The 12790-nt window shown below is 35.7% G+C and overlaps 1 protein-coding gene across 3 annotated transcripts in view; it reads right to left on the bottom strand.

Annotated features, from left to right (window-relative positions):
* LOC145990893 (ubiquitin carboxyl-terminal hydrolase 47-like) overlaps positions 1–12790 on the bottom strand; it is a 107742-nt gene that overhangs the window by 46099 nt on the left and 48853 nt on the right. For all 3 annotated transcript variants that reach the window (XM_083126376.1, XM_083126375.1, XM_083126377.1), the window contains 2 exons: positions 6488–6681; positions 4411–4603 (listed from right to left, as the gene is read on the bottom strand). In XM_083126376.1, the coding sequence (XP_082982502.1) occupies positions 4411–4603; positions 6488–6681 (387 nt within the window). The remainder of the gene's footprint in view (positions 1–4410; positions 4604–6487; positions 6682–12790) is intronic.

Below are 12790 nucleotides of genomic sequence, written 5' to 3' on the forward strand. Positions count from 1 at the left end.
AATATGCAGTTGAGTAAGAACTTTTTCCGAAGGGAGGGATGGGAGGGGAAAAGCCAAACATCAGTGGTGGGCTTGATAACACCAAGCCCAAGGTTACTCCACGATACTTCATCCCACTCTTCCTGCCAAGTCTCAAGAAGGAAGCAACGAAAAACATTCTGGAGGTCTGTAGCTGACAGAAGGTGGACAAGGGATAAATTAATGTCATCACTAGAGCCCGGAAGTTTGGCAAAATGCCTCTTTTTATCTACTGCATATATTGATAAAATTTTTCCGGATATACATTTCTTATGTTGTTTCGAATGTTTTGGAAGCCTTTTCATTTTGCCTATTTTGCCTATTTGGGACCCCACTGCCTATTTTTAATTATAATGCCTTTTTTTGCCTTTTCCAATGAAATTTGACATTTTTTTATAAAAAATTTGTATATAAATGATTTTTCTCCCAAAAAACGTTGTTGGCATTTATTTTTCTTCCGTTTATTATTTGAATAATTTTCGCCTTATTTAAGTAATATTGAACTCACACATGTTTCAACATTGCTGAAGAAGAAAAGTGTGAGAAAAAAGTATTTCATGCTGAGTCAGGATATTGCCTTTCGGTTAACATTTCTTGTGCATGATTGACTGCTGAAGTGGACAGGTTGATTTCGAACACAAAGAAAATATTTCTGAAATCTCCCTCTCGAACCCGAAAATTTCAGGAAGTTGCGATTGAGCTTAGTTTACCTCAGCAACCAGTCTTGACGAGATAGGGAACCTGGATATCAGCAGCTATATATTATGCTAACAACCTTCAAAAAATCAGTGAGGTGATCAATGCTCTTCCAGAAAATGAAGCGGCTTCAATTCGTGAAGTGAAAAAACTCCTGTGCTATTCAAGTTTACTTTTGCACATTATGGTGCATTGCCAGAGACAATTACAATTATAGCATCCATGAAAATCTTCGAGGAATCTATGCAGCAGATGATGAAGTGCCAGGAGAAAATGGGTCAGCTGTTGCGGAAAAGTGCTAACGGGTAGTGAGTGCAAATGAGGACTTGAAACAATTGAAAACAATTTGTGATATTCTAAAAGGTGAAAATGCTGTTACCAAAATGAGTCCAGCTACATTAGCTTGTTATATGTATGCTCCAATAACTTCTGTCGAAGTAGAAAGATCATTTTCTATTATGAAAAACATTCTCTCTGACAGACGACTATCAATGAATGTTTAGAACTTAAAAAGCACCTTGTAGTTATGTGCAATCAAGACGGAGAAAACTGAAATGCTCTTCCCAATTTAGATTTTAACATTTTGCCAAAAATTATAGATAAAAGTAAGCGACTTCTAAATGTGCCTTTTTTCGGTTTATTTTGCCTTTTTTTCATTTTTAGTGCCTATTTACCACATTATAAATGCCTTTTTGCCTGCCTATTTTAACAAAAATAAATGCCTGAACTTCCGGGCTGTAGTCATCACTCTCATCAGTATCAGCTGATATACCATATTGGTATACTGGTTTACTGGTAAAATTACCGATATTATATACCTCTAAATACAGCCTGTTACCTAATGAAAATTCTGGTATTGTGTTATTATTTTTATGAATATGAACATATAATTCACATGACCGGCTTTCGTGTGTAAGGCAATACCCATTACAGTTGCCTAGTTACATACATTCATTAAAAAGCTCAAGTCCCTTTCATGTTCAGTTTTATATCGGATCAGTAAAATGTGAGTTATTAGTATAGGTAATTGTACATAAGTACTTTATTAAAATTTCATACTGATCCATACTCAGTTAAAATTGCATGGGCAAAATCATTACCAGGCCCCCTGCAATTCAGTTATTTTCTTATTCTATCGAATATCATGTACAGCTACGGACAAACTTAAAGAAACTGAGACTTTATCTTCCTCACAATCTTGGCAATGTGTTAGAGGCATGTGGTGGCCACTCCTCCTCATACCTCATGAAGGTTGCAACAAAGATAAGATCCAACTTTCTTTAAGTGTGTCCGAACTATATTTTTATTCTAGAAATTGCAATCATCTCCAAAACTGCTCTGAATACATGGAGCATACAGCAATCCACATTGCACAGCAAAATGAAAATGCAAATTCGACATCCGAGCTATATCAAACCGGTTAACAGTGTTACAATACCGTTGATCTGCCATGCAACCACCTAGCCAACACATTCAATCATCCAACATCAACACAGGCAACACACCATCCTTTAAAACACATTGTTTATCACGTACAACTCATTTTATGTCTTTCTGCATCAGACTTAATGCTGTATAAAGCAACTTACATTAGGTTTATTTCATAAAATAGCATGGAACCAGTGAAGCTACTAGTGCTTATGCAAATTAATTTATATACAGGGTCTCTGAGAATGAATGGTAGGATTTGGTGAGGTTATTGTGAAAGTTGTTACATGGTATTTATTGAAAGTTATTTTATTAGATTCAGCAACTCAGCTTCTTCACATGTAATGCACAGTTCGCAGGCAGCACTACGAGGTGTGGAATGAGAAACAAAGCAGAACTGCAGTCTGCATTTGGACACCACACCATACACGAGAGAGCTGTTTGTGTCCTATGGAAGATTGAACACAAACCTATGATTCTGGTGAAAAGGCAATTTAGATGCCAATATCAAAAAGATCCACTGCACAAGAAGAAAACTCCTTTGATGGCTCTCGCTGTTCCAATAGGCGGGTAGTGTGGAGAAAAAGAAATCATCAAATAATCCGAGGATATCAAACAAAACATTGTAATCCATGTAATATAAAAACTGATAGCATTTGCTCAAAAGTTGATTGATCGATTGATTGGCTTTATTTTACTTGGATTTTTCAATTTAAGCCACTTTTGGCTCATTTGCGAAGATGGGATGAGTGATGATATGATGAAATTGATAAATGGACACTCACAAACATCCATGCCCAGGCCAGGATTCAAACTCGAGACCCCTGGCATCGTAGCACATTGTGCTAACCACACCGCCACGGAAGCCAGCTTATTTGCTTGAAAGGTAAGGGATGTAACAAAAGTGTCCCGGAGAGAGGTCGATCTGACGCTTGAACTAGGTAATGCAGCCCGGTTGACATTGCCACACAGTGCGTTGGAACCAGCGACTTTTGTCCTGATCTTGCTTTGCTTTTCCCATATGTGGCACCAGCGCAATTCTGCCCAGCTGCCTATTTTCATGGCCATGTGTTTAAGTACTTTATAGCTCAAATAGTATCTCTGGTTAGAAGTTTGTAGAGCAAATACATATGTCACCTATGGTCCAAAGAAAGAAAAACAAAGTAGGCAGGTATTGTGTTGTTATTTTCAAAATTACTTACCAAGCCTCAATTTTAGTAAATAATATGCATACAATATATTGTATGTAGTATGTTGTATGTTGTGTGAAGACACCAGTGGGAAGAACAGATTGGTTCAGTATAAGTAATGGACTAAAACAGCGAAGTGCTCTTTCCCCACTGCTCTTCATAATTAAAATGGATGCAATTAACTAGGGAAGAACTGGGGAAGAAGATAGGAGAGGAAGAGATGAAGGCCCTGTTGTTCGCTGATGACTTAGTAATATGGGGAAACAGGGAAGAAGAAGTACAGAGACAGCTTGATAGTTGGAATGAGGAAATCAAAAGAACAGAAAAGAGCGAGGTGCTAATAACAACAAGAAGCAGAGCTAGAAATGAACCAAGTATAAAGATGGACACGGAAGAGTTGAGAGTAGTGGAGAGCTTTAAATATCTGGGAAGCATAATTGAGAGAAGTGGAAGAATAGATGTGGAGGTAAACAGAAGAGAACAAATGGGTGGTGGACTATATCAACGCGTTTGAAGATTAATATGGAACAGGGATGTACCTATGATATGCAAGAAGGTAATATATAACACATACTACGTGCTAATAATTACATACGGAGCAGAGACTTGGACACTGACACAGAGAGACAAAAGAAAGATGCAGGCAGTGGAGATGAAACTTTTAAGAAGTATATTGGGGATTGGGGAAGACTAGAAGGGATAGAATAAGGAATGAGGAGATCCAACAGACAGTGGGTGTGGTGAAGCTTCAGGACAGGTAGATCAGGCACAGATGAGATGGTTCGGACACATGAAAAGGATGGATGCAGAAAGACTACCAGTAAGAGCTTACGATGCACAAGGAGTGGGAATAACGTCGAGGGAGACCAAGATGTCGGTGGAAGCAGCAGATAGAGGAGAGTGTTAGGAGAAGAGAACAAGATTGGAACACCGTGGAAATATAGGAGTGGTGGAAGACCAGGAAACAATTGAGAGGCTTCACTTCTATGCCAACCGAGCAAGAGGCAGGAAACGGCAAAGGATCATGATGATGTATGTAACAATGAGAAAAGGATACATATTTAAACATAACAATCACCTGATATTCAGTTTCTTGAGCACTGAGTGCAGCTTCAGTTCCTTGACAGCTTTCACCATCGTCGAGAGCGGAGCCACTGTCAGTAGTGCTGCTGTCATCACACTTCACAACAGTCTCGTCCTGTACAGTCTCACTCTCGTCCTTACTGGTTTTTATAAAACTATTGAGGTTCAGAATCTCTGGAAAAACAACCCTAGAAAAAAAATAGAACTTTCCTTAGCCAAATTCTGAGGAGAGTATGATACTGTTTCAACAGCTGTCAAGGAAATACAGAAACCCCGATTTTAGGTTTCCGGATTTTACATTTCTTGCACATTATACATTCAGTCTTGAAGGTCCCAATGTAGCAAAATGTTACAAAATTTTCTCCGCATCTTAACTTTTTTTCAGCTTGGTCCCCTGAGAAACATAAAATCGAGGATCACTGTATTGATATCCCAAAAGGAAGGTGTGACTGAAAATTAGAACTCATTTTTCCTATTTTACATTGATTTTCTGCCACTGTTGGTAATTGCGAACATGATAATGAATAATAATTACAAAGAAACTTAGTACTCATGTTTCCGCGAAGCTGTTTTTTGTTTGTTTTATTAATTTCGGTGGCCACTGCCACCGTCCTTGTTGGAACTTGTTGCGTTGTTGCTTGGTGCATTTCTGTTGTTTTTTTTGTTCCTTGATTGCCACTAGTTGCACTGTTGTCACATATCTGCCTGCATTCGTATCATCTGCATCTGCTGTTTACTGGTGTTAGGTGCTGCAGTAGGGAAATCCACAAGTGGTGTGCTTGTCCACTACAGATATTTAGTTCGGGTTGGAAGTGCATGATGGTATGTTTCCTTGATTTTAGTGTCTGTGAGTGTGCGCACTTTGTGTTTGACATGTACTTTTTTCAATTTTATGGCTGTTGTATTTGATATGTTTTGCACGTCCAGTGTTGGGTTGGGATTTTTTTGCATCTGTTAGATGCTGTTGTATACTCTCATTGAATGATCTGTTGATGTAATGAGCCTTGCACCCACACTCTGAATCATAAGTCATCTGAGTTTTCGAGGGGTGAGATAAAGTATTGTTTATGTTTCTTCAGTTTGTCCGCTATTATGGCAGTTAGTTTGTGCGCTACTTGGATGTTGTAAAGGGGAATGGCTTTGGAAAGGTGGTTGGATGTGGAAGGATGGTAGGGGAAGGCGAACCATTTATTCTTGTTTTTGGGAGTTGGTTGTGGTTGTGTGGGTTGTCAGACTTGGATTTCTGCTTTACTGCACCATATAATTAATAGAACAAACTAAAAGCAGCTTCGTGGAAAACCTGAGCACTAAGTACATAATGAATTATGAATACATAAAACTGATGGAAGGGACATTCATATAGAAACAACCATGTTTACACCATTCAAATATGGAACATACCTTGGGAAAACCATACATTAACCATTTAACATGTTCAGTCACAATCTCCTTGCTTGCTGCTTCATGAGCAAAGGTTAAATATCCAGTGTCAGATAGAAATGTCACAGATATAATTTACCTCTATTAGTCAGTTTGTTACCAAATCTGTATCTGATTTGTACCTATGGTGCATATCATGATTATACAGTAAATGTTACCTCATGAACTTGTTTTACTGTGAAGAAAACTTTATAATCCTCCAATTACTTGTCATTAGGTCAATGGCTTTCGGGATAACATTTTGCCAGTATCAAAGAATTGTGCCCATTTGGCTTAACTTAGTAATTGTTAAAAAAAAATAAGACAAAGTGAGGTTTTATATTTAACAAAAGGGAACCAATACAGCGGAGCTCTGATTTTAAATATATGGGTTTTATAGTTTCCTGCTTTGTACGTTTTTTGGTCCCAATACAGCAAAATGTTTTACAATTTTGACATTTATTAAGATCTTTAGCCACAGCTACCTCAAAAATATATAATCAAGGTTCGGTTGTATTTTGTTCAAATTATACAAATGATTTTTTACAAATTTTGACTATTACAAAAAAAAAATGATTGGAAAAAATTGCACACAACACAAACTACCATATTTCTTCTAACAGTAAGATTCAACATGTGAAGAAACCACTTACTTGTCATTCAATTTTATCCTATGCAATGTGTTGTAGTCGAAGTCAAACCTCTTTAGGTGGAGAGTAAGTAAGTAGGGGAACTTGGAGAACTTCAACCCCTTGTGAGCATCACACTTCTTGTTACACTTTTCACAAAAATATTGATTATTCCCATCAAGGGTTTCCGGCTGGACAAAAGCTCTGAGAGCTTCTTCCTGTGAAGAAACATGATATTTCACATATAGTTGTTTAAATTTTGAAAACTATGGATGGCCCAATATGAAATTTTGGCCAATATTGATAAAATACCAATATTAAATTTACTATCAATAATCAATATTCTACCGACATGGCTGTAGGCAGGAAAATTTTCGGGGGGGGTGGGGGGGGTCATTCATAATTGTTCCCATGGGCATCGCCAGAAATTTGAATAATATGAATAACAACAACAATTATACAATAATAATTAAAATTTCATAATAAAACAATTTTATTCCAAAATAATAATAATAATTATTATTATTATTATGAGTGAATATCCAGCATAAAGGGTTTTTTTTTTTTTTTACGTTTCATACAGTGTGTACTGAAATGCCCAATTATTATACTTTGTTATAAAATTTTAAGATACCTTCAAGAAAAAGCTCTAAAATTTAAATGGAAATTTTAGTCAAAGTTTTTGTTGTTTGACCTTAAAACTTAATTTTTGGAATTTTGAAAAGTGTGGAACCATTTATTCTCTTTGAAAACTAAGCCTGGTGCATGGATTGTAACCTCAATCGTGAACGTAATGTGCTATGAAACTGAAGATCGTAGGTTTGACTTTATCGGACAGGGAATTTAAAAGTTGGAAATGGAATATTGGGACAATCATAAGGGAATTTTTAGTCTATATTCCTTATGACGCAGGAACAACACTGGAAAGAGGACAGCAGAAGTGAAAATGGAGGGGTCGCGGGTGGGCTACGATTCCGAGAATAAATCCTGTTTCACTCAACTTTCAGAATTCCAAATGTATGAATATTCTAGCTCGCTCGATTCAACATTGTCTCCTTGTATTTTTGTATTCCTTCAAAAAAAATTTTGAAAAGAGTTACAGATTTTGGTTTCTGAACTTCCATTAATCCAACATGTCAGATGTTTGGGGGAGGGGGGTTGAACCCTAGAAACCCCCCTCTAAATACGGCCATGTCTACCGACCCAATATAAAATTCCAAATGATCCCTTGAAGAACTTGAATAGATCCACCTCCTTAAGAAATGGTTGTTCCCACATGACTGCAATGCAAAAGAAGCTGCACATTCAGGCAGTTTACTTTCTAAAAAGTAGGGATTGGAGATAAAATGTTTATATTAGGGCTGAGCTGATACCACTTTGAACCATACTGATACTCTTACAGATACCAATACTTGTAAAATTCGATTTTAAAATAACGAAGGCTAGTTACCAATTCATACTTATTCATCACATCACATTCCTTTAATGACATTAAGTCAGTCCCAAATTATTCTCATCTAGTATTACAACACTTTAAAATGTCTTGTGACATTTGGTATTTTTTTAATGTGAACTTCTCTCTAGACCCTCGTTTCTCAACCTATGGGCCACGACCCACTGCTGGGTCCTGAGGGAGCATTTGGTGGGTTGCGAACTCGGGCTCAAAAATTTATCTCCAGAGTCTTAAGAACCTAACTAACTAACTAACTAACTCCCTAGCCTTCTTAAACCCGAAGGTTCATGGCTGCAGCAACACAGGCCTTCCATCTTTCCCTATCTTGAGCAAGTTCTATATACTCTTTTCCATCCCTACCAATTTCCCTTAGGTCCATCTCAACGTTGTCCCTCCATCTTCGTCTTGGTCTTCCTACAGGTCTCTTACCATCAGGTTTCCCAACAAGAATCCTGTAAACTCCTCTTTCCTCTCCCATTCGTGCCACATGGCCTGCCCACCTAAGTCTTCTTGATTTAATCATTCTAATAATATCTGGACATGAATACAAATTATGTAGTTCTAAATTATGTAACCTTCTCCACTCACCTGTCTCCTCATCCCTTTTAGGTCCAAAGATTTTCCTAAGGATCTTATTTTCAAATACTCTCAATTTATGTTCCTCTTTCAATGTAAGGGACCAAGTTTCACATCCATATAATACTACAGGCAAAATTACTGTTTTGTATATTTTAACTTTTAGTTTCTTAGATATTAAACGAGAAGACAAAAGTTTATGAAGAGAGAAGTAACATGCATTTCCTGAATTAAGCCTACTTTTTATTTCCTCTTTAATATAATTTTCATTTGTTAATATTACTCCTAAGTATTTGAATTTGGAAACTGGTTCAAACGAGTTATCAATAATTAGATTTTGATTATTACCTAACACTTGGTTTCGGCCTGTAAGCATATAGTATTTAGTTTTCTCTTTGTTAACTTCCAAACCTATCTCTTTAGCAGTTTTGAAAAATATTTTAGCATTATTCTTAATTGTATTCACATCATCCCCCAGTAAGTCTACATCATCTGCATATGCTAACAACTGAGTCACACCATTTAATTTTAGTCCTTCGTTAGTTTCTTTTACCTTCCTAACAGCATATTCTAAGGCAAAATTAAACAGCAATGGAGATAATGCATTTCCTTGTTTTAACCCATCATGAATTGTAAATTTGTCAGACACATTAATACCCACACGAATTTTACTTTCTGTTTCACTGGTGCATAGTTTTATCATACTAACAAGCTTCTTAGGTATTCCAAACTCTACTAATATATTATATAATTTATCTCTTTTGACCGAATCATACGCTTTTTTGTAATCAATGAATAGTTGATGGACATTTTGATTATATTCCCACTTTTTTTCAAGTGTCTGTCTGATGTGAAAAATTTGATCTGTAGTTGATCTGTTACGTTTAAATCCACATTGATAATCACCTATAATTTCATTAGCATATGGGGTTAGTCTTGTTAAAAGAATGTTAGATAATATTTTATATGTTGTTGAGAGTAGAGAAATTCCACGGTAATTATTGCAGTTCATTTCATCACCTTTTTTAAACACAGGAACAATTATGGATTCTTTCCACTGTTGAGGGATTTCCTCTTTATTCCATATTAAACAAATTAATTTATGAATTTGACATATTAATGAATTTCCACCATATTTAATTAACTCAGCTGGTATTAAATCAATGCCAGGTGCTTTGTTATTCTTTAGCCTTTTAATAGCATCTTTAACTTCGGTCAAGTTAGATTCTGCTGTGTGGACTTCATTTACTTCTGATTTATCTCATACATGGACATTTAAAAGGTCATTAAAGTAGTTCTGCCATCTATTTAGAATATCACTTGGGTCAGCTAGAAAATCACCGTCTTTATCTTTTATCAAGTTTACTTTAGGTTGCCACCCCTTTCTAAACTCATTTACACCTTTATATAAATCTCTGATATTTTTATTTTTGCTGTTTGTTTCAATTTCGTTAATTTTGCTTTTCAAGTAATTAATCTCTTTTTTTACTTCTAAACGTGCGGTTAACTTCTCGCTTTATTCTATTATAATTGTTTAGATTTGTATCATCAGAGTTATTTAACCACCTAAGTCTAGCCTGATTTCTTATTTCTATTAGATTATGACATTCATTATCAAACCATGGCTTACTTTTTCTTGGTTTATGGTATCCTATACTTTCTTTAGCTGCTGATTCTATTGCATTACGTATGTGCTCCCAATTCTTATTTACGTCTTTTTCATTTATATTTTCATCATCATTTAAATCCTGCAAAACATCAAATCTATTTGACAGTTTAATTTGGTAATCTTTCTTAATTCTTTCATCAGTAAACTTTCCTGTATCAAATTTTAGAACTTTTAGATTTTGTTGCTTATGATTTATCACTGAGAGTCTTTCTCTTAATTTAGCAATTACTAAATAATGGTCACTGGCACAGTCAGCACCTCTATGTGTACGAACGTCAATTATACTAGTATGCCTTCTCTTATCAATGAGAATATGATCTATCTGATTATGAGTTTTACCATCTGGAGAAGACCAGGTATATTTATGAATATCTTTATGTTTAAAAGTGGTACTTTTCACAATTAAATTCTTTGAGGTTGCAAAAGTAATCAATCTTACACCATTATCATTACTTAATTCATGAAGACTTTCTTTACCAATCGTGGGTTTAAATGTCTCTTCTTTGCCAATCTGTGCATTACAGTCACCTAACAGAATTTTCATATCATACTGAGAAAATTTATCAAAGACCTGTTCTAACTCTGTATAAAAATCATCTTTAGTATTATCATCTTTATCTTCCGTTGGTGCATGTATGTTTATTAAAATAATTTTACACCACCTACCCTGTAAAACTGCATATGATATCCTATCATTAATAAATTCTACTGTTTTAAGAGCCGAGATAATTCTATTATTTATAAAAAAGCCTGTTCCAAAATTATGATTTTCAGTACCACCATAGAAAAAAGTATAATTTTTAGTTTTACAATTCCCTTCTCCTGGCCACCTAACTTAAGAACCTATTGCATTTAAATTACTAAGATATATTATTTTAACCATTTAAATTCAACCCTTGTTGTACATAGTCTAAACTCTACATTTCTGTTATTCGCGCTCTCGCATTGCACATTAGTCCAATGAGTAAAAAACAAATTGTTTTCAATTTCAGCATGTGTATTTAGTTACATGTTAGACTGGAGTAAATTAGTCTTTTAAAGTTACATATTTACTTTTCTAAAATGAAGTATGTGCAATTTGGTTAAGCAAGCATAAAAAAGAGCTATTTAAATTAGCAAAAATATGATTATTAACCGGGTGCACACCCCCTACAAGCAATTCTGCCGGTGCCCATGCAGTGTAACATCCTTCAAAGTGGGTCCCGGACTAAAAAAGGTTGAGAACCACTGTTCTAGACCGAGAGGATGCAAAGAAAGGTTTTTGAAATGTGGCAATTGCAGTTAAAAAAAAAAAAATCGGTGGATTGTAAGTCTTCTTCAGTATCATGTAAACACTATTCATTCTTGTAGTTTGGGTTAACCTGGAGAGGGAGAAAAGCTACGTACAAATATATGCAAATACAGTTACTGTATTAAAATAACCCCTCTGTATGCTATGCTGTCCATCATTTTCTGTCATTTTCAATGAAAACAAGTCGTTACAGTATCGGCCAATACCAAGTCGCATATCGTACAAGGCTTATACAGAAGGGACGACTACAAAAAGAAATTGTTGAATCACAACCCTCCCTTCCCTCTTGAATGTAAGATAAAACAAAATGAATTCCACAGCAACCTTCACCCATCTTCCGAAGAACTCCACAATCACATGGCCTGGAAACAGCCCAGCATGGTAGCAATGCTGGTTTAAAAACTGTCCATCTTTCTTACCCCACGAGTTTGCAAGCAAGAATTGGAAGTAAATAATTTCTTCTATTTTCACACAGCCTTTACCAGGTAGTTACATGCCTTCGAGAAGTTTGGTCCCAGCTTTCACTTTGTCTATGCCTTTGATCTTGTCAACCATCTGCTTCCCAGGAGGGTGGGAGGGTTTCTAGTACTCCTCGGAAAACCTACATCCGTAACTTCTTCCATCTGACACAAGGAAGGGTGAACGAACATTTGAAAAGAACAAATGTTGCTCTTGGTCTTGGTTCTAGCGACTCAAAAACAATATCGGAAGGTATCGGTGGGAAAATATTAACCAATACTTACCGATACTGATAACACTGGTATCGGCCGATCGGTATTGGCTCAGCCCTAGTTCATATTAATAAAAATTATAACAAAAGGGCAGAATATTGCACTACATTATAAGATATTTGTAGATATATCAGATTGGTAAAATTATTGGTCATTTTATCGATAAATCGATATGCCTATCTCGGTCAATACTGGTAGAGTACCGATTAATCGGTCCCATCCCTATTGAAAGCTAAGCATACTAAATATTAACACACGCAAAAAAGATCAAACAGTACATTTATAACTAACTATAAGCTGATATCAGTTTCTTATAAAATTGCAAATATTTTAGCCAACCCCATGTTTCTGATAATGTTTACTGCCAGTGGCATGTTACATAATACTGTAGTTGTGTGTCTTTAATGCATGTTCTTTCCATAATTGTAGTTGCTTTGCCTCTGAGATAAGATAAAATTATAAACGTTTGTTATTTGGGCATTTCATTTGAAAGACCCTGCATAAAAGATTATCACAATATTTAAATGGCTCTAATTTCACACATTATTGCCACAGAATTTATCAATATTCTAAAATATTTGAACTCTGCGATTGTGTCATGTGGAAT

This window comes from Lepisma saccharinum, chromosome 8, assembly GCF_977018435.1.
Source record: "Lepisma saccharinum chromosome 8, izLepSacc3.1, whole genome shotgun sequence".
Lineage (NCBI taxonomy): Eukaryota > Metazoa > Arthropoda > Insecta > Zygentoma > Lepismatidae > Lepisma > Lepisma saccharinum.